This window comes from Idiotropiscis lumnitzeri, chromosome 12 (assembly GCF_059441095.1).
Source record: "Idiotropiscis lumnitzeri isolate Australia: NSW breed Sydney's pygmy pipehorse chromosome 12, RoL_Ilum_1.0, whole genome shotgun sequence".
In the NCBI taxonomy this organism is placed as follows: Eukaryota; Metazoa; Chordata; class Actinopteri; order Syngnathiformes; family Syngnathidae; genus Idiotropiscis; species Idiotropiscis lumnitzeri.
Genome location: NC_142402.1, coordinates 629,978 through 655,000, shown reverse-complemented (window position 1 = coordinate 655,000; position 25,023 = coordinate 629,978). Strand labels below are relative to the sequence as shown.

Below are 25,023 nucleotides of genomic sequence, written 5' to 3'. Positions count from 1 at the left end.
CTGACTTGTGCAAAGGGCGGATTCTCAGATGGGACTTTAACCGGTGACTGTACCTCTCTACTAGGGGGAACAGTTCGGGGCGCAAATTGAATTACTGAGATTCTGGTTGGTTCATCTTGAACTGGGCTTTGTGTTGAGGCATAGCCTTTCACATCAGGTCTTTTATATGGTTTTATATGGACAATGTTGTACTGAGTCTTTAAAATCTTCCCATCAGCATTCTGCAATGTCACGCGTTTGCCACATATGCTTTGGATAATATAGGGACCATTGAAATCTGGCTGTAGCCTTCCACCTTTTCTCCCACGCTTTTGCATATTTAGGAGAAGGACTTCGTCACCAGCCTTGTACAGCACATCTCTGTATTTCTTGTGGACCCTTTTAGCATATGCTTCCATCTGCTTTTCTTGACTCTTTTTTACATTTTCCTCCACAGACTTCCTCACTTCCTCTTGAGCAACTTTTTGAGAATGATTGAGCTCACCATAATAACCTTCCTCTGGGAGTATGATGGTGGAAATCTGTAATTTTTTTAACAATCATAAAATGAGAATTATCTGAAGCACAGCATGAGACTTTCATTTATTGTCTAATACTATGAATAATTTAAGCAAGTATGTGAAAATAAAATAGACTAGGGCTATGTGTATGTCAGAATAGAAAAGAACAAAAGCAACAACTTTTATAAAAATATAACACTGACAGTATCTGCTAACTTAAAAAAAAATGTGTAACTGATAATTACATCTTTGCGACAGTTGAGAAAGGACTCAAATGACTCACTGGCAATTCAGCAGGAACTTCAGCTGGAAATCGTGCTTCCCTCCCATACATCAGGTGAAATGGTGAATATTTGGTGGTGGTGTGTACTTTGGATCACAACGAGAACAGGGTGGCATCCAAGTATAAGTCCCAGTCATTCTGCTGCGCATTAACCAATTTCCTCAGGGCTCTAAAAGCAGATATAGTGAAATGAAACATGTGAAATTGTGAAAGGCACAGATATTTGCGATATGAAATGAAAAGCATACCTTTTTATGTTGTCATTGGTCTTTTCATCAAGACCATTGGTCTGCGGATGATATGCTGCTGTGACTACCCTTTCTACCTTCAGGAGTTCACAGAGCCTGGTGTTGAGCTTCAAGACAATTGAAACTAATTTGTAAATAAATCACTCATACACACATGAAACACAAACCTGGTTGACAAACTGTATATACAACAATCACTCACAAAGGATAAGCATTTAATGTTGGTGTGTTCCTTTTTGATCACTGAAGCAGATCCTAAAATAATTTGCCAAACATGAGCATTTTTTTTTCATTAATAGGCTTACTTCATTGACGAACTCTCTTCCTTGGTCTGACAGGATTCTTGCAGGGCACCCATGTCTGTATATTATTTTGCAAATATTCAAGTCAAGTCAAGTCAAGTCAATTTTATTTGTATAGCCCTTTATTACAGACAGTCTCAAAGGGCTTTACATAGCCACAATCGACATCCCCGATCTTAACCCCCAGGAGGGCAAGGAAAAACTCAAAAAACCTCATTAGGGGAAAAGTGAGAAACCTTGAGAAGGGACCACAGATGGGGGAATCCCCCTTCCAGGATGACCAGGCTGCAATGGATGCCAACTGGGCAACATTTGACACATACAATGATGCTATGCAATAATAGATAAGATAATGTAAGAGTCAATTGAATGAAGTGCTGCAGGAAGATGACTTCAGTGGAGTGGGTCCTCATCCAGGGCCGTAATATCCATGGCAGCATATCCGAAGAGGAGTCTTCGATCTTGTACCAGTCAGTTGGTGTAAATTCAGAACAGCCACTTCCAAGTGAATCGCCATCACCTAATTCGGGGAATTGGGAACAGAAAAGAAAGAACAGAAATAGCAAACAGGCCAACAAGTAGTTCAATGAAGTGCTGAAATATAAGGAAATGAGAAAAGGCGCTGCATGAAGACAACTTCGGCAGAGCAGGTCCCTTCCCGGTTCGTCAGTGCCGTAATCTTCAAAGCATGTCCCCATCACCCAGTTGGTCAATGCCTTAAACTTCCTAGTGGGTCACAGTCACCTAATCCCCCAGCCGGGGGAAAAGGGGGCAGAAAAGAAAACAAAAGAGAAAAAAAAAAGCGGCAGTAAACAAGCCAACAAATATTTCAGCTAAATGCACAAGAGTATAAATGCGTCTTTAATAGTGTTTTGAACATTTCTACTGAAGTGGCGCCTCTAATATCTGAGGGTAGTGCATTCCAAAGCATTGGTGCCCGAATAGAGAACGCAATAGAACCTGCGGACTTCTTTTTGGCTCGCGGGATCACTAAAAGACCAGCATTTTTTGAGCGAAGGTTTCAGGACGGAACATATGGTAACACGAGGTCAACGAGATAGGAAGGTGCTAAGCCGTGCAATATTTTAAAAGTAAGTAGCAGAACTTTAAAATCACATCTCAAGTGGACCGGAAGCCAATGCAAATTGGCTAATATCGGGGTAATATGATCAAACTTTCTCGTCTTAGTTAAGAGTCCGGCTGCTGCATTTTGAACTAACTGCAGACTTTTAATACTAGACATGGGGAGACCCGAGAGCAAAGCGTTACAATAGTCGAGGCGAGACGTAACAAACGCATGGATTAAGATTTCCGCGTCACACGTTGATAGAATTGGGCGAATTTTAGCAATGTTACGCAGACGAAAAAACGCAGTTCGAGTAATATTTTTAATGTGCATTTGAAATGACATAGTTGCGTCAAATATAACACCGAGATTTTTTGTTGAATCCTTTTGGGTAATATTACATTTATCGATATTCAGAGTGGTGTCTTTGAAAAGGTACCGATGACGCGCTGGTCCAATGATGAGCATCTCGGTTTTATCTGAGTTAAGACGCAAAAAATTGAAAGACATCCATTGTTTAATTTCGGCAAGGCATGCCTCTAATTTATAGCAGTTGCGCGGATTCGTTATATCCAACGGCATGTATAATTGCGTATCATCAGCATAACAGTGAAAACTAATGTTATTTCCATATAATATCACCAGCATATAGATGCTAAACAATAGAGGTCCAAGTACCGATCCCTGCGGAACTACACATGTGATCTTACAAAGATCAGAAGTCGTATTGCCATGAATTACACGGTGCGTCCTCTCCGACAGATACGAATTAAACCAAGAAAGCGCTGAACCTGAAATGCCAACACACGTTTCAAGGCGTTTTAATAATATGTTATGATCAACGGTATCAAAAGCGGCACTAAGATCGAGTAAGAGTAATATTGATGAGGTGTCGGCGTCCAAAGCTATGAGAAGATCATTAGTAACTTTAGCAAGGGCCGTCTCAGTAGAGTGGTCGGCTCTAAAACCCGATTGGAAAGGTTCAAATTGATTATTAGCAGTCATATATTCATTAAGTTGTTGCGCTACGACTTTTTCAAGAATTTTTTCAATAAACGGAAGATTTGAAACCGGCCTATAGTTGTTGAGACTCTCTGGGTCATGGTTTGGTTGCTTCAGTAACGGTCGGATAACGGTGGTCCTAAAAGCTGCTGGTACTACACCCGTGGTAAGAGATAGATTCATTATATTTAAAACAGACGGTCCTAGGGTCGTAAACAGTTCTTTAATTAGTTTGCCAGGAAGCGGATCGAGCACACAAGTTGTCGGTTTTGCCGCACTAACCAATTTTGTTAGGCTTTCAAGAGATATTTTTTTAAATTGACATCAGGTTATCGGACAGTTATCAGCCCAAATGTCCCTATTAACACCATTTATCGCGGAATTCGACAGAATTTTAAGAACAGTGTCTTTAATCTCATCACGAATACATTCTATCTTCTGAGTAAAAAATTGCATAAAATCGTGAGCTGAATAGGAAGAGCTATCCGAGGTTGGTCGCTGTTGCGTTAGCATTGCTACGGTGTCAAATAAATATTTAGGGTTGTTTTTATGTAAAACAATTAATCTAGAATAATAATTAGTTTTGGCTAGATTAAGCGCTTCTTTGTATATTAGTAAACTATCACACCATGCCTGACGGAAGACCTCAAGTTTGGTCGCACGCCATTTGCGCTCAAGCTTCCTACAAGATCGTTTCAGTATGCGCGTTTCCTCTGTAAACCACGGAGTAAGCCTCTTTGGACGAGTTTTAGTTTTTAAAGGCGCGACGGAGTCAAGCGCATTTAACAAAGCGACATTAAAGTTGTTTGTGAGATCATCAATCGTACCAATATAATTAGGAAACGAAGCAGTTGCTAAAGGGAGTAGCTCAGAGAGCGCAACGATGGTTGAGGAGCTAATGTTGCGGCTGCTATAATTTTGATTATGGTCAGAACGATGACAATGAGCCAAGACTTCAAATTTGATAAAGTAATGGTAAGATATAGCACTGGTATATGGTAATACAATTATTTTTGAAGATGCTAAGCCTCGGGTTAATACCAAATCTAACGTGTTGCCATTTATATGCGTTGCTTCATTGATTATTTGCGTGAAACCAAACATATCAATGATTGTCCGAAACGCCACGGTAAGTGGTTCCGACGGGAGATTCATATGAATGTTGAAGTCGCCCATGATAAGTATATTATCCGCATGAGTTACTAAATCAGCTACGAATTCAGAAAATTCATCTAAAAAGCCGGAGTAAGAGCCAGGTAGACGATAAAGAACGGCAAGATAAAACGGCAGCTCGGCTGAGGATCGCATAATGAGAACTTCAAATGTTTTAAAGGAATTGCTAAAACGAGGACTAAGTTTTAGGTTAGATTCGGAAATGAGGGCTACACCCCCGCCTTTCTTTTGAGGGCGCGCAACATGCGAGCTCACGAAGTTTGGAGGCGAAGCCTCATTTAGCGTTAAAAACTGTTTCGGTTTTAACCAGGTCTCGCAAAGACCAATCATGTTAAGATTATGGTCTCTAATAAGGTCATTAACTAACAAGGCTTTCGATGAAAGCGATCTAATATTTAAAAAACCGAGTTTCAGTAAAATAGGTCTATCTAAGTTATTCCGCGCAACAGGACTCCTGGTCATAATATTAAGGAGATTGCCTTGCCTAGGTCCCGGATTGTACCTCGAGCGACTATAAACGCGGCGAGAAATTCTGACGGTCGGAATCCGATCGTTATTTACCAGCTTTCAAGTGCTATTATTTTGAGAGAACGGCTCGTCGTCAATAAAACCGACCGAGGAGGAATGCTTAAACCCATCATGTATTGCCACCTCAGTAGAAATTATATCAGTATGAGATGTAACAGCGTATGGTGTGTAGCGCTCAAATCTAGAAGAAAAGCTATGTGTGTTGTCTAAGTCTAGCATAGCGCTAGTTAGCTCTAGCCTTACAGACTCCATACCCTTCCTTACAGGCTCACTATTCGCCTGCAGCCCGACCTGCTCTAATATGAATAGTCATGGAAGGCTCGAACAATAATCTATGTTTCTAGAAAGAGTGATGGCGCCTTCCCAGTTAGGGTGAAGGCCGTCCATCCTCAGCAGGTCGGGTCGGCCCCAGAAAGAAGGCCAGTTATCTATAAACTGCAGTCCCTGCTCACTACAAAAACGAGCCAGCCACTTATTTAGCGAGAATAATCTACTAAACCTCTCATCATTGCCTCTCGCAGGCAAGGGGCCAGAGACAATTACTCGATGCTGACTCATCTTTCTGGTGAGATCACAAGTCCTTGCTATGTTTTTCTTTGTGATCTCTGATTGCTTCATCCTAGTGTCATTGGAGCCAACGTGTATCACTATATCTGAATAGCTAGCGTTGTTTGCACTGCGCTGGTGTATAGGTGTCTTGCGCGCTAGCTCCATAAGATTAGCTTCTATGTCGGGTGCTCTGGCCCCAGGAATACACATTACTGTGGCTGGAATTTCAAGCTTAATGTTGCGGGTAATGGAGTCACCTATCACTAAAGGTGCGGGAGCCATGAGACCGAGGTGGAATGGAACTGCTATGTGTCTTAACAGGCTCATCGCGATTATCAAGCCGTTTACGGCCAATGCTAACCAGACTAGCAGGTTGGCTACAACCTGTGCTAACAGTCGTGTCCGCCACGTTTACGCTTACCACATTACTCTGCTCTAGCTGGTGGACACGTCCCTCTAGCAGGGAGAGTCTTTCCATGAGAATGGTGCAAGTGTTGCATGTGGTGGTGCACGAAACCGTAGTTGTGTTTACTCGCCCGGTGGATAAAAGCGGAGGAAAAGATGTCGCGCCGAAAGTGACGTCCTGTCACAAGCAGAGGGACGCTTGTTGCTTGCCTTCTGTCCTGCTGTGACCAACTTCAGCAGCAGATTTCGTTCCCAATGGGTATGCCTCGACCCATTTAGAAAAATAGTCCGTTGCAGTCAGGATGTACTGGAACCCACTGGCAGTCTTTGGAAGTGGTACAGTAAGATCGATGCTAACGAGCTCCCAGACACCTGATAAAATAAATAAATATACATATATACAGCTATATGTAACCCATGTTTGGCTCAGCCTTTTTTTATTCCTATTCTTATTTTCTGTTAATGTGATTTTTTCTTAGCGCTGTTACTATTTCCTACGGACCTAGAACGCACCGCAGCGTTGAGATGACGTCTCATCTCGTACGAGAGACGTAGAGAACTTTCTAGCATTTTGTTTCATGCGAGTTGAAGGAGAAAGGCTCTGAATAGACCATACTGGTCCGTTGAACTTTTTTGTGTGAACTGTGAGCGAATGGAGTTCAAATCCTGTGGTGTTTTCTTGCCAAGGAAATTCGATTTATTTTGAGGCTATCGATCCTGGTGAGTTTTTTGTCGAATGTGCCTAATTAACATTCCTGTGTCAATGTATCTCATGATGTTTAACTGAAAAAAACAGTCAGGATGAAGGTTTGTGAACGTTGAGATTGCTATTAGCTAATGGTGAGATATAACTGAAGAAATTAAAGCATTGTAAACTATTTTACTCGCACATGCCTTCCTAGCAAGTGTACTACCTAGTGAGATAAGCTAACAGGCTCACGAAGGACTCCATGTGTGTTAGATACACGTATTTTCTTTTATTCTATTTAATTTTTTTTCACTGGACGATTGTTGCACTGTTGTTTTTGGGGCCACATTGAATGATTGCTCTGCACGTTTCGTGCAGGCTGTTTTTTCTGGGACTAAAAGAATCGTCTAAAGCTTGAACTGCACCGGCAGTGGATTGGATACTTCCTAGGACGCCGGCGAGTGACGTTGGATTCCCGTGGCCACCTATTTCCCTGGAGGGTGGTAGGACCGTCAAGAGGATTTTTTTTTTGGACAAATCTTTTTTTCCTTTTTTTTTGTTTTTTCTGAGATCTCAGACATTTTTTTTGTGGGTCAGATCTGACACCAATTTTGACACAAACTAACACAAATATATGTTTAAAGAGAGATTGAATGTTCTGAATATTGGGGAGTTTGGGATATATAAATACAACTGTTCACATATTCCTGTTAATTGTTCTAAGTGTGTCTTGTTTCTATTGGAGGTTTATTATTGTTGTATTGCACTGGAGAGGGGAGCCCTCTAATCTCGTTGCACACTTGAGTACAATGACAATAAAGGGATTTCTATTCTATTCTATTCTATTCTATTCTATTATTGCTCTAAGTAGAGTTGCTGCCGCCAATCTCCCTGCAACCCAAGATAGATGAGTCTTGAGTTGAATACTTACGAATAATTGGTACACACAAACAAATTCAGATTTATTTTACTTAGCTTGAGTGTGACGCTGCTTAGTTCAATTGTGGTGGTTACACAAATTGTGGCGAGCCAGCCAGGAGTCCCACACACAAGCTTGAATTCTTGGCCCTCAAGTGGGCTGTGTGTGACAAATTTAACGATTACTTGTATGGTTCTTCTTTTGTTGTCCTGACTGATAATAATCCTCTAACATACGTCTTAACAAGTGCCAAGTTGGATGCTGCTGGACACAGGTGGTTGGCTGCCTTGTCCACTTATCACTTTACCATCAAGTACAGGGCTGGTCAAGCGAACAAAGACGCCGATGGGTTGTCTCGGCGGCCACAAGAACCACCTTATGAAGATGAGGCTTTTTGCAAAGAGAGAGCTCGTATTAATGACATGAAAATGCGACTCATTGATTCATCAAATCAAATGGATCATGAAACTTTCACTGCTTTGTGCCAGCGCCATTCTGTTTCAATTCCATCAGAACCTTTTGTTGTTGTCGAGTCTCTCGCTATTGACCTTACAGCAGTCCCTGAAGCATATGGTGAAAATATCTTGCCCTTAATGACAGATGCTGATTGGCACACAGCACAAAGGATGGACCCCCCTATTGCACGTGTCATAACCTTGTTGGAAGGAGGTGCGAAACCTGGACTCAATGAAACAAAGTACGAATCCGCTGATGTTAAGGTCATGCTAAACCAATGGAACAAACTTGAACTCAGAAATGGAGTGTTATACAGGAAGTGTAAAGACCAAGATTCTCTAGTCTACCAGTTAGTACTACCTCATCAGTATCGTGAAAGAGCTTTGAAAGGTGTACATGATGAGATTGGTCACCTGGGATTTGACCGTGCCTTACATCTTGCTCGAGCTAGGTTCTATTGGCCAAGAATGGCCAAGTCCATTGAAGATAAGTGCAGGAAATGCCCTCGATGTGTCATGAGGAAGGGTCTTCCCCAAAGAGCCGCCCCGCTGGAAAACATTCACACGACTTACCCACTTGAATTAGTTTGTGTGGATTATCTGTCCATTGAGCCAGATAGTCGAGACACAAGGAATGTGTTAGTATTGACAGATCATTTTACAAAATTTGCCATAGCAGTACCTACAAGAGACCAGAAAGCTAAAACGATAGCGAAAACGCTTTGGGATAACTTGATCATTCCCTATGGGTTTCCTTGCCGTCTGCTAAGTGATCAAGGGAGAGACTTTGAGTCTAAAATAGTCAAGGAGCTTTGTGCTTTGGTTGGGGCGAGGAAGATCCGTACCACTCCGTATCATCCCCGGGGAAACCCGGTAGAACGCTACAATAGGACGTTGCTAGCTATGTTAGGCACATTGGAGGAGAAGGACAAGTTCCATTGGCGAGACTTCGTCAAGCCCTTAACGCATGCCTACAACTGTACCAGAAATGACACGACAGGGTATTCCCCATACGAACTAATGTTCGGCAGACAGCCCAGGTTGCCTATTGATCTTATCCTTGGTACATACCCTGGCAAATCTAGTCCAAAGTCCTATTCAGATTATGTCAAAACTCTTCGTGCAAACCTCCAAGAAAGCTACGCTCTTGCTTCCAAACACTCAAAGAAGATGGGTGAGAAGAATAAGACACGTTTTGACAACAAAATAAGAGCTGCTGAACTCTTTGTTGGTGATAGGGTCCTAGTAAAGAATGTTAATGTCAGAGGAAAGCACAAACTGGCAAATCGTTGGGAGCAAACCATTCACACTGTTGTAAAACGCATCAAGGACAGTCCTGTTTATGTTGTTAAACCAGAGACTGGAGAGGGTCCTCAGCGCACTTTACACAGGGATCTTCTTTTGCCTTGTGGGTTCTTACCTGTGGAGGATCAGAATGAATCCAATTCTCCAGGAGACAATTCAAGGAAAGTGAAGACAAGGAGCAAGACAAATAAGATGATGGAGACTGATGTTGGAAGTGAAGGAGAGTACAGTGACAAGGATGAAACGAGTGATGAAGAGATATTTTGTATTGACTCACGGGAGCGGCAGATAATCACGAAGGGCCCTTATACCCAAACTGAGCAGTTTCCTGTTAAATTCCAACCTCCTAAGCATGTCCAACCCTCAGTGTCATCTTCTGATGTTGCAGTGCCAGAGAAACCAACACTTGACCTTGATAAGTCCATCATGACCTCACAACATGAAGTTCCTGGGTTGAGTAGTGTTGAGTTGCCATCTACAGATAGGTCTTCCGACCACCTTATTGAGATCCCTGAACCTGACTTGACTCCTACCCTGACTGACACAGTTATTCCCTCAGACTGTAAACCCAGTACTGACACTGTCAAAACAGATGATGCGGCGGTTAAGTCAATAGGCTTGCGACGCTCCGAAAGAGAAAGACGTCAACCTAAAAAGTTTACCTATGATGAACTGGGAGAGCCACTGAACTTGGCTATTAGTTCTTTTTTTCAGGCTTTAAGCGTTGCGTTCTCGAGAGCTGTGCTACAACCTCCACAATGCCCAAGCTGTAAAACGTTGCATGAAGAGACTCATGCCGTTTAGAGGGGGAGAATGTAACCCATGTTTGGCTCAGCCTTTTTTTATTCCTATTCTTATTTTCTGTTAATGTGATTTTTTCTTAGCGCTGTTACTATTTCCTACGGACCTAGAACGCACCGCAGCGTTGAGATGACGTCTCATCTCGTACGAGAGACGTAGAGAACTTTCTAGCATTTTGTTTCATGCGAGTTGAAGGAGAAAGGCTCTGAATAGACCATACTGGTCCGTTGAACTTTTTTGTGTGAACTGTGAGCGAATGGAGTTCAAATCCTGTGGTGTTTTCTTGCCAAGGAAATTCGATTTATTTTGAGGCTATCGATCCTGGTGAGTTTTTTGTCGAATGTGCCTAATTAACATTCCTGTGTCAATGTATCTCATGATGTTTAACTGAAAAAAACAGTCAGGATGAAGGTTTGTGAACGTTGAGATTGCTATTAGCTAATGGTGAGATATAACTGAAGAAATTAAAGCATTGTAAACTATTTTACTCGCACATGCCTTCCTAGCAAGTGTACTACCTAGTGAGATAAGCTAACAGGCTCACGAAGGACTCCATGTGTGTTAGATACACGTATTTTCTTTTATTCTATTTAATTTTTTTTCACTGGACGATTGTTGCACTGTTGTTTTTGGGGCCACATTGAATGATTGCTCTGCACGTTTCGTGCAGGCTGTTTTTTCTGGGACTAAAAGAATCGTCTAAAGCTTGAACTGCACCGGCAGTGGATTGGATACTTCCTAGGACGCCGGCGAGTGACGTTGGATTCCCGTGGCCACCTATTTCCCTGGAGGGTGGTAGGACCGTCAAGAGGATTTTTTTTTGGACAAATCTTTTTTTCCTTTTTTTTTGTTTTTTCTGAGATCTCAGACATTTTTTTTGTGGGTCAGATCTGACACCAATTTTGACACAAACTAACACAAATATATGTTTAAAGAGAGATTGAATGTTCTGAATATTGGGGAGTTTGGGATATATAAATACAACTGTTCACATATTCCTGTTAATTGTTCTAAGTGTGTCTTGTTTCTATTGGAGGTTTATTATTGCTCTAAGTAGAGTTGCTGCCGCCAATCTCCCTGCAACCCAAGATAGATTAGTCTTGAGTTGAATACTTAGGAATAATTGGTACACACAAACAAATTCAGATTTATTTTACTTAGCTTGAGTGTGACGCTGCTTAGTTCAATTGTGGTGGTTACATATACATACATCCACAAATAATTTTTGGAAATGTTTCCATTGACACTATTGTTTAACACGATTGCAACTCACCTTAATACACTGCAGTGGGAGCGCAACAGTGAGAGGTTTGCCAACTTTTTGGCACTTGTCACATTCCTGGATCTTCGGAAAGATTCATAGCAAAGACAGATATACAAACACGAAAATCTATACACATAGACAAAATCTATATTGCAGTAAATCTGTGTTTATGCATGTTCAAATGTTGCTCAAACAAATCAGAAAGGTATAGTACCACATACCCATTTCTCAATGTCGACAGTCATGCCGTGCCAATAAAATCGGCAACATAAGGCACTGCGTGTTTTAAGGGTGCCAGTGTGCCCTCCAATAGGAGAAGAGTGAAACTCTTCGAAGAGCCTCCTGGACTCCTCTTGAGTTTTAATTGCTCTCCTGAAGCAAAAGAAGAGTTCACCGTCTATATCAGGAAAAAATAAGAATCTTAATAACTTTAAATTGCTAATGATCTGAGCTACACGTGGGATTGGTTACAATGAAAATACTGACCTTTTAGAGTGAATTTTGAGGCATACCTTCTTAGGTTTTGCTTCTTGCTTTTATCATACCCAGGTGGGTATGTTCCAGCAAGAAGAAGATTGTAAACTTTGTCCCACTTCTCCTCCATAACTACAATGACAGTTGCAAACAATTTTCCTTCTGATACAGTTGACATGAATTAACAAGCAAAGTAGGAAACATTCAGGAGCACATACATAACTGCATACTCAGTCAGGCCATATCAGTATAAGGTTTGGAAGTACTAACTTTAAGTGGCTATATTCGGTCATTTTTACTGGATCATTGTTTTTGTTTTCTTTCTAATTAAGTAAAATCACCAACAATGAAACTCAGAATTACTACAAAGAGAACATTTACTGGCGATATCAAACGAGTATGGTATCCATAAACTGCGTGAGAAATGTAGGCAACTGAAACACACACCCAAAGTATTTTGAGACAATGAATACGCCAAATAAGACTCAAATGAAAATGAAAACATTAAGTACTCACCGCTTTTCACCGCACAATGCAGAGGTAGGAAAAAATGCTGCAAACTTCCAGCGAAATCACTATCTGTCGGTGTCAGGTTTAAATGCCCATTTTGGGAGGGCTTACTGACATAATTTACTAAATGTAACGGCCGAAATAAAACGCTAGCTGAATGGCCAGGAGGAACCAGACACCGCTGTTCATTTTCACCGCCGGCGGGGGAAAAGAGTGGGACAAGAGAGGCCGCGAGCAGCCGCTCGCCTGCTCGCAGCCGCGAGCAGAGCTCGCGGCCGCCCCATGCAACTCTCCTCTCTCCCCTCCTCTTCTCACCGGCTCGGCTTTTATTAGTTTGACTCAAGAATCACAAGAAATTAGAATACAATGAAGGTCTGTTTAGCCTAAACTAAATCACCAGAATACAGGAGATTAATTAACAATAGTGGTCTGTTTTAGACTAAACTAATCAGCAGAAGACAGAAAACATCAATAACTAATCATCAGTAACTCTAGCAGGCAGAGAATCACAAATCACAGTGTAAAGGTCAGTTTAACTATACACATCATCAGGATACGGTGTCTGTGTGCGTGTGTGCTAAAATAACAAGTAAGTGTCTATGTGTGTGTGTTTAAACATGAATGAGTGTATAAAAACATGATTATAAATACACAAACTGATTAACTATCCTCAGCCCATCTTACAGTAGGACAAAACGCAACTAACTTCCCCGCGAAATCACTATGGGTAGGACAAAAAGCAACTCACTTCCCGCGAAATAACAATCCGCATTATGCGCATGCGCGCATGCGCATGCGCACTAGGCATTGGTAGGACGTCTCGATGGGTAGCACATTTTGACAGAACACCGGAAGTACTTAATACCCTCAGTCAGAGTAAAGTTTTATCATTTTAAACTAAAGGTATAATAACAATTTACCACATAATTATGATTTTATTTTATCATTATGATGTACTTGGCACAAATTACATTATTTAAAAAAAACTATAATAACATAGGACAGCATAGCACGTACACGATATTGTTTTTTATTCTGAAATAGATTGCGGGAGATGCGTTCTCTGTTATTCATTGTGTTTTCAGGGAAATTTCTACACACAAGGAGTTCGACGCGTTTGTTAATTTTTAGTGTTTCATATTTTCTCTTGTAACACTTTAAAAATGAACACCGTTTTGTCAAGAGCGAACTCTCTTTTCGCATTCTCTCTGAGCGTCATGGCGGCCCTAACTTTTGGCTGTTTCATCACGACAGCGTTTAAAGATAGAACAGTTCCTGTGGACGTCCGTGTCTCCAAAGTCATGCTGTAAGGTTCTTTTGATACGTCCCCGCTTTTTCTTCTTATTTGATCTGTGACGACAAGATGCCGCTCGGCTTTCGTGATTATAGTAATTTGCATGTGCCAACAGACCACCTTCTTAATAGGCTTTGCTTATGAATACACTATTTATAATTAAAGAGCGAAAAAGCTAAATAAATCCTAGCTTTTATTTATCGTAGATATTGCATGACCTCGCTGTGAAACTATCATCTTTATTCAATGAGTTGCTCAATTTGAGGCTGATTTTCAGCGAGAAATATTCCATTTTGAGTTCATAAGGTGTGGGTTGTAAAGTGAAGTGATAAGATCATTTGACTACAGATGGCATTTGACATATACAGTATTTTGTAGTGCCTGATCGATATGGGTTTTTTGGGGCCAATGCTGCGGGCCAAAAAAAAGAGCCAGATTCCGAATATAGTTTATAGACCTTTGTGCTAAAAATATTAGCATATCCCACAATCCCATGCAATCATCCATTTTGGATGGCAACGCCGCCTTTTCCCTGCGAACGCGTAAAATGGGCACTTAAACTCCTTTAGGCGGCTACACGTTTTTTAGTGCATTTAAACCGTCTTGTTGCGATGGAGAAATACACAGAAACTTTGAGCAGGCAGGCGAGTGTCTGTTATGCCGTCAAATTGTGTTTGATTGGCGATTTAGATTGATGCAAACTTCACCAGAGAGACTGGATTACTGATTTGCAAGCTGCCCGTCATGACGCACATTAATCTCGTCTACTATCTTGTTTCCACCCAACCCCATTCTGTAAATTGAAGGACTTCCAACAATTATAAAAAATTGGAGGCATATAGTATTTGTCAGGCTGGGTTCACACAATTTACTGCATAATGAATATGTTTCATGTATCCATCTTATACCACATACACGCACCCACGTACGTATACACGCAAACACATACATACATACATGCATACATACATTCATTAATAATACTAATAAGCCCTAGCTGATTGACGTGATGCAAAGGAGGAAGAGAATATACTATGTATTCAGGAGACCAGGTGGAAAAGGAGCAAAGCTAGAAGTTTACGAGCAGGGTTCAAGTTGTTCTATCATGGTATAGATAGGAAGACAAATGGAGTAGGAGTTATTGTGAAAGAGGAGGTTGTTAGGAATATCCTGGAAGTAAAAAGAGTGTCAGCCAGAGTGATGAGCCTGAAGCTAGGAATCGAAAGTGTGATGATCAATGTTGTTAGTGGGTATGCGCCATAGGTAGGTTGTGAGCTGGAGGAGACGGAGAACTCTTGGTTGGACCTTGATGAAATGATTGAGAGCATCCCTAGAAATGAGAGAGTTGTCATTGGTGCAGACTTCAATGGACATGTTGGGGCAGGAAACGGTGGTGATATCCAGGAGAGGAACGCAGAAGGACAGATGATGGTTGACTTTGCAACAAGGATGGAAATGGCTGTTGTGAATACTTTCCTCAAAAAGAGGCAGGAACATAGGGTGACCTACAAGAGTGGAGGTAGGAGTACACAGGTAGACTACATCTTGTGTAGACGGTATAATCTGAAGGAGATCAGCGACGGCAAAGTAGTGGTAGGTGAGTGTGTAGCCAGACAGCATAGGATGGTAGTGTGTAGGATGACTCTGGTGGTGAAAACGACAAAGAGGGCAAAAGAAGAGCAGAGGACAAAATGGTAGAAGTTGAAAGGGAAAGAGTGTTGTATGACCTTTAGGAAGGAGTTGAGACGGGCTCTTGGTGGTCAGGAGGAACTCCCAATTGACTGGACAACTACAGCAAATGTGATCAGGGAGACAGGTAGGAAAGTCCTTGGTGTGTCATCTGGAAGGAATGGAGATAAGGAGACTTGGTGGTGGAATGAGGAGGTGCAGAAAGGGATCCAGAGAAAGAGGTTTACTAAGAAGAAGTAGGACAGTGAGCGTGCGGATCATTTTTTTAAACCTCTCTTTTGTGACGATGTTGAGTTGCTTGAACGGTGTCTTTCCCCCCGTGAAAAGTTATTGCATTCGTGATTTGTCGATGCTGTTTGGACTTCTTATCATAAGGTCTTATAATATAGGCATCTTGAGTACAGTGAACCCTCTGTTATCGCGGTTAATGGGGACCGAGACCACCCGCGAAAACTGAAAATCCGCAAAGTAGCGGCACACCTTCAAAAATGCTTAAAAAAAAAAGTGCGGAGTAGCGGCGCACCTTCAAAAATGCTTAAAAAAAAAAAAATTTAAAAAAGTGTATGTATATATATATATATATATATATATATATATATATATATATATATACGGGTAGAGAGAGAGAGAGTGAAATTCATGTTATAACAAAAAAAAACTAATTATTATTAAAACTTATTATTTTTTTATTCCCCAGCCATTATTTTTGTATTTATTCAATTACTTCTTTTTGTATTTATTTAATTACTTCGACTTTTACCTGCTGGTACGCCGTCCGGTGTGCCCTGTGAAATGAAAGGTGGCATTCTTCATTTATTTATTTATTCATTCATAACTTACAGCCTCGCGCTCCGCTCATGCCCGGGCGGAAGGTGTTCCTCTTCGGCTTAACTACCACGCATGCCGGCCGGTCTCCTCCGGAGCTCTCGTACGGTCCCGAACGGAGCGAAATGTCGCCCCGCTAGTGCCCGGGCGGAAGGTGCTCCTCTTCGGCGTAATTGCCACGCACGCCGGCCGGCCTCCTCCGGAGCTCTCGTACGGTCCCGAACGGAGCGAAATGTCGCCCCGCTAGTGCCCGGGCGGAAGTTGTTCCTCTTCGGCTTAACTGCCACGCACGCTGGCCGGAGCTCTGGTACGGTCCGAACCGCGCGAAACGTCGCCCCAAATCGTGCCCGGGGGAACGTGCTCTTCTTCGTCCACTCTCCTCTTCGCCCACGCTCTTCTTCGGCGCACGCCGGCCGTCTAACCGCTCCAGCGCCCCGTCGTGCCGCTCTGCGAAACTACAATGCCCCCGAATATTTTTTAGACCCGCGAAGCACTGAACCCGCGAAAGGTGAACCGCGAAGTAGCGAGGGTTCACTGTATATCGTTTTACATCGGGTCCCACTAATGAGTCTGAACTGGTTATACTGAGGCTCGTAATAGCGATTCAAATGGTCGGACAGGTTTGTTGTATTACCTCGTGTTGCAGCAACAACGGTGAGGCACCATCGGCAGAGGATTTCTCGTATATTCCTTTTTTATGGCCGAAATAATTAGATTTTTCGGATGTTGACTTTCTTTTGGGGACTAAATCTACTGCCGCTTCTGCTGCCGTCTCCTCCTGTGTTCATGGCAGACTGCAGTGGCTGTGAGAGTGGAGGCGGAGGGGCGCATTGACTAATTAGCATAGTGTAGCGTGCGGCTATTATGAAACAAACCAAAAGTTTCCGTGTTCTAAAAAAAAAGAAAGAAACATTGCACGTCTTACGATGTGACTATTGCGCATGCGCACATTGCAGTCGCAATGTTCAAACGGCATATCGTGCAGACCTATTAGGTAGTATATGTAACGGGCCAAGTCCTACAAAAAAGTGTTCTGGAGCCATATGTTGTATATAGCAGGAAGTCCTCCTTTTTGAATTTAAGTGAAAAGGTCTTTGTTGACTTGACTACTAAAGCTGCAGTAACTTGACCCAAAGGAAAATTACTTCTCATAATTTCTCACATTTCATCATAGTAGTAGCGCCACAGACTGGCTCAAAGAAAGATATATATTTTTTATGTTTTACTCCCTACAGGTTGACCAAACTCATGAAACTTTGCACTCATATCAGGCCTGGCAATCAATATTTTTTGTTTATTGTACATTTTTTTAAAGAAACTATTTATAAAAAGCAGCCCCTGTTGTACGTTTTGACTTGATCTAAGGAAATTTGGTAGCATAGTCCAAGACCTACAAAAGGTTTTTGAATCCCTACTCTAAACGCAAATGGAAATCAGTCATTTTTAATTTACTTGCAAATTTTAGCCAATTCTTGACCGTTTAGGTTATATTTTATCAAAATATGATTTAATCTGATGTGCTTCATTTTAAAAAAATTCCGACGTTCCATTATCTCAACCTGCCTGTACTCCAACGCTGCGACGGCTGTGATGGCGCTTTATAGCTGCTTGTAGCACTAGTTAATGTTTTCTTTCATTTTGCTCATGATTTGTGATGAAAATAAATATTTTTTTTACAGGAGGAATGTTGACGACTTCACTGGACCCAGAGAGCGCAGTGATCTGGGTTTCATCACATTTGACCTCTCAGCTGATATCCTTCCCAAATACCTCAATATAGAATATATTCTCCCATTTGCGCCAAAGCCATTTTCTCACTCACCTGGCCTGCGCAAGGTATGGCGATTCTCCTGTGCAGACTTGAGAGACACCCATTACGCGCAAGGAGCTGATAACATGCTCCTAAGAGGTGTGACTCTTTGAATTCTGAGCGAGTCTCTTATTCCTGAAGTGTTGTGTTTTCATGACATATGAAATCCATACTAATCCTTTTGGAAACTATGTCACACATTAAAAGCAAAATTAACTTAATTGGTGGATCCAGAAGTTACTTGTCGACATTGACGGTATGCGGCTCATCTAACAGGCTACTTCGGATCACTTCTGTTTTAGCTTTCAGTATATAATAAATCAAACAAGTAATTTAATAATAGTGCTGTGCTCATGACTGAGCGGATGTTCAGACTTGGTGCTGTGAGGGTGAAGGTGGACTCTTAAAACGCTGACAAGGGAAAATGTAGGGTAACAAGGATTTATTTGGACCGGCAAAAGACAATCAACACTTGATAGGCAAGGAAACTTGCTATCAATAATAATTTGGTATCTATAATTACAGTCGTCGGAAGACGAGAACGAAAAGCGCTGGTGGAGTAACCTCACACCAGGAAAATCAAAACGAGGAACAAAAATAGCTTGCAACGCAAGAAGACCGAAAACGAGAATGTCCACAAAAGGGTAAGGTTAAATCCAATACACGAAGCGATAACAAAAGGCGAGCCGAAACGTAGCTGAAACATGGAAAACAACAAAAACTGACAAAGCCCATACACGGTGTAACTTGGGCGAAGACTATAGCGAAGGCACATGGGCGAGAGCAAGTTGGGTCAATAATCACTTCCGCGTCGATGGCTTAAGTAGTCTGTAATTACGCGCTTCATTGAGCGCAGCTGCGTGTCTCATGAGCGCGTCTCGCTCGCGGCCGGGTCCCAGGATCGCGCGCCGTCGGAACACGCCCACTCAGCTGCAACGAAAACAGACGGATCGTGACAGGTGCATCTATAGAAGACTGAGTGAGTGTTGAGCAGCTGAAGCCCAGCAAATATCCTGTCTTGCACACAGACGGGCAACTTTAATGGATTTTGTCTGGCATAGATCAAATACAAATAAATGATGATAAATACAAATACATATACATGTGTGTGTGTGTGTGTGTGTATATATATATATGTGTGTGTATATATATATATATATATATATATATATATATATATATATATATATATATATATATATATATATATATATATATATATATATATATATATAATATCTATCTTGCTGTCTATGTGCTCAGAAATTATGTTCACCCTGCAGGTCTGAAGCATTGTTTTTTTTCCTTAACTTTTGTACATTTGCAGCCAATATTTGACTGGAATGTAAAACAGCTCTTTCTCTATTTGTGTGCTGAGTACTCAACAAAAAGCAATGTAAGTTATTTTCAAAGAATGCACATGCCACCTTACCGTGATACATCTTTGCAATATAGTTTTCGTTAATATGGATGTCCGGATTACTGTTCATTAATTTCTGACACAGTCAAATGCTAATGGAACCTTGTAGCTGAGCATTTGTTTAGTGCATATAATGAGGAAAGCTTTGTAACAGTTATGTATACTGTCTTCTTCTTAATTTGGAATCTTGGTTCTTCTCATTGTTAATTAGCCTATCACTTGCAGATCCAATCGCGTAATCACTGATTTACAGGTCACAACAGAATATAAATTGTTTGGCCTATTCTGGTATATTTACATTTTTAGATTTCGGTGGACCCCCACATAATCGAGGTTCAGCACCTGACCGTTCACCTATTCACAATTTTTTTTCAATACTTGGGAAAATATTTTTCAAATTATTGTTTTGCTTTTTGTCTTTTTTGGGGGGCGTCAACCCGTTGCTCATGGAAAACGCTTATTGGCAGCTCAACCATGCTTATTGAAGAATTTGGTGGGTTGATGGGTTTTTTTCAATTAATTTGGATTTGGTGTCATTTATGCACATAATTTTGCTATTCACAGGCCCGCCCACTCACTATCACCCATGATTAGTTGGGGTCCACTGCGTACGTTGGCTATGAAAAGCATGATAGCATGTAATGTATGTTGCTACCACTGCCAAATATAACCAGTGGCGCAAAAAGTATGTATGCAGCATATGCGGCGCAAAGCGGCACCACGCTAGAGGGGGCGACAAAGCGAGAGGAGGAAAATTGTTTTTGAGTGGCCAGTTGTTTGTTCACCGGGATGGTTTGATCTAATCACTACTACTAATCGAGGCACGTCACTGATAGACGCCCCCCTGCTCCTGTGCGCCGCGTGCACACAGACGCAGACAGAGTCCAGTGCGCGCACCCTTGAGTACGCGAGCAGCAAGTGTTTACAATTCAAACGTCTGATGACGGTCAAGATGGAGAAGCAAAATAGAAAGTGCTCAGCAGCACGAAATTGAAAAAAAAAGTGAGAACGAGAGAAAGATTATGCAGGCATGAAAACCAGCTTATCAAAGTGGTTTAAAGAAGAAGGCAAGTTTTGACGTGTCAGCGTAGTAAGAGCAATACATGGCTTACAAATAATTGAGTTACCTAAAAAGCTACACGTAAAATGAGAACTTACTGTCTTACAACTGTGTACTGAACAATATTTACAGAATAAGAGATGAGAAGAACATTAATGGGTTTACGAGGGGATGTGTGTGGGAGGCATGCGTGGCGTGTCATGCATTCACATGTACAAAACGTAGCATGATATAAAGTCAGTGGCGGTGTCCGTGTGTGTCTAATACAGTGCTCCTCAAACAGTGGCGTGCCATGCTGAGGGTGGCGCCTGTTAACCTGGGGAGCATGCTTTTTTTCCGCAGTAGTACGGCTGAAGGATGTATGGTTTTGGGACTCAAATTGCAATCTCAGACAATGCAATTTTGAGATCATCAAAGATGCTGTTTGTGCCCCTAGGTCATGCAGCAGGTTACGCAGTACTGATTTAAAAAAAAAAAAAAAAAAAACGGCGCCCTGTCGCTCGTTGTCCCGGAAGTAATTTCTTTCGCCGCTAGTTGAATGCTCGACGCCAAGCTATATTGCGCCGCAGCAATATAAGCTGTATTTTTACATTATCTAAGTCTGTGCACAGCAGCAGCATCGAGCTGCGCGATGACAAATAAACCACCCCACTAACAAGTAGTGTTTTAAACGAGGTGGCGAACAAGGGGGCGCTAAGTATGCTAATCGCTAAAATGAATTACAGTGTAATAAGTGCTTCGGTGGACGCTCGACTTGAAACAGAAGTCTGACTCAAACTGCGTTTGGGCGGAGAGCCAGCAGCTATGAAATGTTGTATTGCAACAATTACGTATTGAAACATAAAATAAGACGACGGCTACGTTCGCAATTTAACAGACGCTCTCAGACGGGAACACGGAAATGGATGACGTCATCACGACGAAGAGGTTCGATTCTAAACGTATAGTAAATATTTATCATCTCATCAATATTTGCACCACAGACGACTGAGTTTCGAGATGCTCCCCATAATAGTTCTCAAAATTCTATTTCTTAACAATTTGTATATATATATGTATGTATATCTATATATATGTATGTATATATATATATATATATATATATATATATATATATATATATATATATATATATATATATGCACACACACACACACACATGCCTCAAAGACAAAAGACGAGTTAGGCCGTTATGTTATTAGTGTGACGATATAAACGTTCACAAAAATGGCAAGGGGAAAGGTGTATTCATTTTGTGAGATAACATATGTATTAAGGAGAATGTTTATTATAATCAAATAATGGAACCCTCTGAAAATAATTTACTGTAATTTATTCAATTGTGTCGCTATACATTTTGGGGGCACGTTTTTCGAGGGAAAGGGTTAGTACCATTCTTGGTAACTCCATTACTTCCCTCGTACCTTCTCAAAACAGTATACAAGTTTTAATATGAAATGTCTGTTTTTGTCTTTGTGTTTGTTTGTGTATCAGTCTTTGAACCAGGTGGTCCTCTGGGATAAGATTGTCCTTCGAGGTGAAAGCAACAAACTCAACCTCAAAGAGACAAAATCCAAATATTTTTTCTTTGATGATGGAAACGGTCTCAGGTAAGCTATACATGTGGCTGGTGGTTGAAAAAGGCTGAGGCTAAGATTTTTGATGGAAATAGAATTAGACTCATCTCGTAAAAACAATGATTTACCACTGTGTTATATGCATACATACTGTCTCTATTGACTAAGTATGGACATAACCTTCGGTTTGAACAGTAGATAACACAATTGGGAAAATTTGTTGGTGCCTCTGTAAATGAAAGAAAAATCCACGTTGGTCACAGAAATAACATAAATTTGACAAAAGCATCAATGAATTTAAATTAAACTTAAACTTTTAACCAATGAAAATGAGACATTGCTTTTGAATTGTGGTTCAACTTAATTGTTAAAAAATAAACTCATGAAACGGGCCTAGACAAAAATTAGAAATCCCTTTATTGTCATTGTACTCAAGTGTGCAACGAGATTGATGGTACCCATAACCTTTTGAGGTAATCGCTGTAATCAAATGATTTTTGAAACTTCCATTGAGATTTCAGATATTTTTTACTTACTCTTCATGAGCAAACTATTCCAGTTGTCTCAGAGCTGAAAGGTGCTTTCTCCAGACGGCAGGTATTAACTACTTCCATATGGAAGGAAATTAAATTTGTGCCACACAGAAGTATATACATATATGTGTATATATATATATATATATGTGTATATATATATATATATACATATATGTATATATGTATATATATGTATATATACATATATGTATATGTATGCACAGATTTCTGTAGTCCATGAAAGTGACTTGACTTTATCTTTCATCCAGGGCCAACAAGAACATCACTCTGACGCTGTCATGGAATGTTGTTCCCAACGCTGGAATACTGCCACTTGTTGCTGGGAGTGGATACATCAGTCTTCCCTTTCCTGATAAATATGAGACTCCAAAGAGCTATTAGAGTGAAACAGAATTTTCATTTGTAAATTACAGCTCTCTCCTCATAGGCTTTTTACAAGAGAAGTACAACATTGTTAATTCATGTAACTCTTGGTGACAAATAAAATAGGAGACTTGGACAGTTTTGATCCTTTATTAGCATCTCATGCACAGATTAAGGCTAGTGACAGACCAATATTATTTTTTCTCCGCCATGTAACGAAGGGTTAGGACCCCGTTAGGACTTTGTTAGCAACAGTGAGGAAGTGTTGGGATTTGGTTAGGAACTGTTAGGACTTGGTTAGGAACGTTTTACAGTCCCGCCGCCGCAAGGTTCGGCCGATACAGATTATTAGTAGTGATGGAGGCAGATAACCAATATTTGAAGCCGATATTCATTTGTTGAAAAAAGGTTAAAATGGTCAAAATTTTGAAAAATCAAAACTCCAAAACTTGACTTAGTTTAAATGCTTTTAAGCACATATTTCTTGAACAACTTTATTGATTTAGAATATATTAAAGCTTTTTTAGATGTTAGAAAATAGACAACTTAGTTTTAAAAGTAACAAAAAGTGCACGGAGCTCTCAGGCTCAGCTGCATGTTTTACAGTTCAATAAAAACAAACATGTCTTTAAAATTTACTACGGCGAATAATTTTATATTAGTTGTGAGTTGGAGTAGTCAGACTTTATTATAACTTCGGCAAAGTCTGTTTCCTTTCCTTCCTATGCTTGGGAGACCTCTCCTGTAGATCGTGTGACTCGAGGTGAAAAGGCAAACAGGAAGCTTACTGTTGAATGGCTGCTACAAGGAACCAATCAGATAGTGCTGTGGGCAGGACAATCTGCTTCTGCAGGCAGGGCAACGAACACAGCAGAGAGAGAGAGAGATCTGTGCTGCAGTGAGCCAAAATAAACTAGCGTTTAATTCAAACTTGAAAGTTACAAAAAGGCCGATGCCAATAATCGGCAAAAAGCCAAATATTGTCCCCGATTTATCATTAACTAGAGAATGCAATTTCTGGAGAAATTGCGTGTGAAGGCTGAGGAGTTAAAGCCATCTGGGTGGAAGGATGTGGAATGATATTGAATGATTTTGAATCATAGAGAATGAAATTGAATGAGTTTGAATCGTAGAGAATAGAATTGAATGAGAATGTGGAATGATAGTGAATGATGGAAGGTGGAAGGATGTTGAATCATAGTGAATGATGTTGAATGACACTAAATGGAAATCAATATAAATAAATTGATTGTGATAATATAATGTAAAATGGTGAATAATGTGAAAGCATAGACATATTGTGTCTATTAAAAAAAAATAACATGAAGTTCCATGGTCAGGACTTGAACCGATAACCTGGCAGGTGGGAAACGAGTGCTTAACCTCTGAACCACACAAGTATGTACAAGTGCATGCACGTATAGAATCAGCCTTTACACAATAATAGAACTGGGAAAGCCTGGAATGAATGGGGAAAGATATCTTTGAAACAGGAATACAGTAAATGAAGTGAAGAATGTAAGAGAGGAATAAGTCATGTGAAATGACTTAAAATAAATGTTTTGAATTTCTAACTGAAACCATGTACACGTGAATTGTAAAGATCCATTTGGAATGGAGGAATTTCTGACACACAAATAGAGTAAATCAAGTGAATCTGTTCGATTTTTGTCACTTCCGGTCAACCTCTGGTTGAAAAATGTCACTTCCGGTTCAAATATGAGTGAATTACGTCACTTACTGTCGAACGACGTCATTTCCAGACTACTTCCAGTTTTGGTGTTGTCACTTGCGGTTTACTTCCGGTTCGGTGACGTCACTTCCGGTTCAGTACTGGTTTGGTGTTGTCACATGTGGTTCACTAACTGTGTATTTGGCATCCTTCTCCAAGATTGATGACTCCCTGAGGGGGGGCTCCCACACTGGGGCGGGGTTTGGGGGTGGCACTGGGGTGCT

At 40.9% G+C, this 25,023-nt stretch overlaps 3 protein-coding genes across 11 annotated transcripts in view; 1 reads left to right on the top strand and 2 right to left on the bottom strand.

The window, feature by feature from the left end:
• Positions 1-17,064, bottom strand: part of LOC148325136 (uncharacterized) — a 31,490-nt gene extending 14,426 nt beyond the window's left edge. For 2 of the 9 annotated variants that reach the window (XM_088311334.1, XM_088311333.1), the window contains exons 1-6: positions 12,479-13,013; positions 11,975-12,094; positions 11,710-11,885; positions 11,498-11,569; positions 1,032-6,428; positions 784-952 (exon numbers count right to left, since the gene is read on the bottom strand). In XM_088311334.1, coding sequence (XP_088167460.1) covers positions 784-830 — 47 coding nt within the window. In that variant the 5' untranslated portion in view covers positions 831-952; positions 1,032-6,428; positions 11,498-11,569; ... (1 more) ...; positions 11,975-12,094; positions 12,479-13,013. The other 7 variants (XM_088311330.1, XR_015846169.1, XR_015846171.1 and 4 more) reach the window with 7 other exon arrangements.
• On the top strand, positions 13,523-23,203 carry spcs3 (signal peptidase complex subunit 3). The gene is made up of 5 exons (XM_088311335.1): positions 13,523-13,778; positions 17,960-18,045; positions 19,410-19,486; positions 22,065-22,180; positions 22,953-23,203. Exons 1-5 carry the CDS (start codon positions 13,636-13,638, stop codon positions 23,083-23,085), a joined length of 555 nt encoding a protein of 184 aa, XP_088167461.1. The 5' UTR covers positions 13,523-13,635; the 3' UTR covers positions 23,086-23,203.
• Positions 14,979-17,256, bottom strand: LOC148325135 (uncharacterized). The gene is made up of 2 exons (XM_088311182.1): positions 17,206-17,256; positions 14,979-15,593 (listed from the first exon to the last, which is right to left on the bottom strand). The coding sequence occupies exons 1-2, from the start codon at positions 17,254-17,256 to the stop codon at positions 14,979-14,981; spliced, it is 666 nt and encodes a 221-aa protein (XP_088167308.1).
• Positions 23,204-25,023: the final 1,820 nt, after the last annotated feature.

Bases quoted from the DNA above. Each gene is read 5' to 3' on its own strand.
- spcs3 (XM_088311335.1), top strand. From the start codon at position 13,636: ATGAACACCGTTTTGTCAAGAGCGAACTCTCTTTTCGCATTCTCTCTG. The intron at 18,046-19,409 runs AATACCTCAATA...TAACTTTTGTAC, and splicing joins CTCAGCTGATATCCTTCCCA to ATTTGCAGCCAATATTTGAC. The intron at 19,487-22,064 runs GTAAGTTATTTT...TTTGTGTATCAG, and splicing joins AGTACTCAACAAAAAGCAAT to TCTTTGAACCAGGTGGTCCT.
- LOC148325135 (XM_088311182.1), bottom strand. From the start codon at position 17,256: ATGCCGTTTGAACATTGCGACTGCAATGTGCGCATGCGCAATAGTCAC. The intron at 15,594-17,205 runs GTAAGACGTGCA...TGACACACCAAG, and splicing joins GCATGCGCAATAGTCACATC to GACTTTCCTACCTGTCTCCC.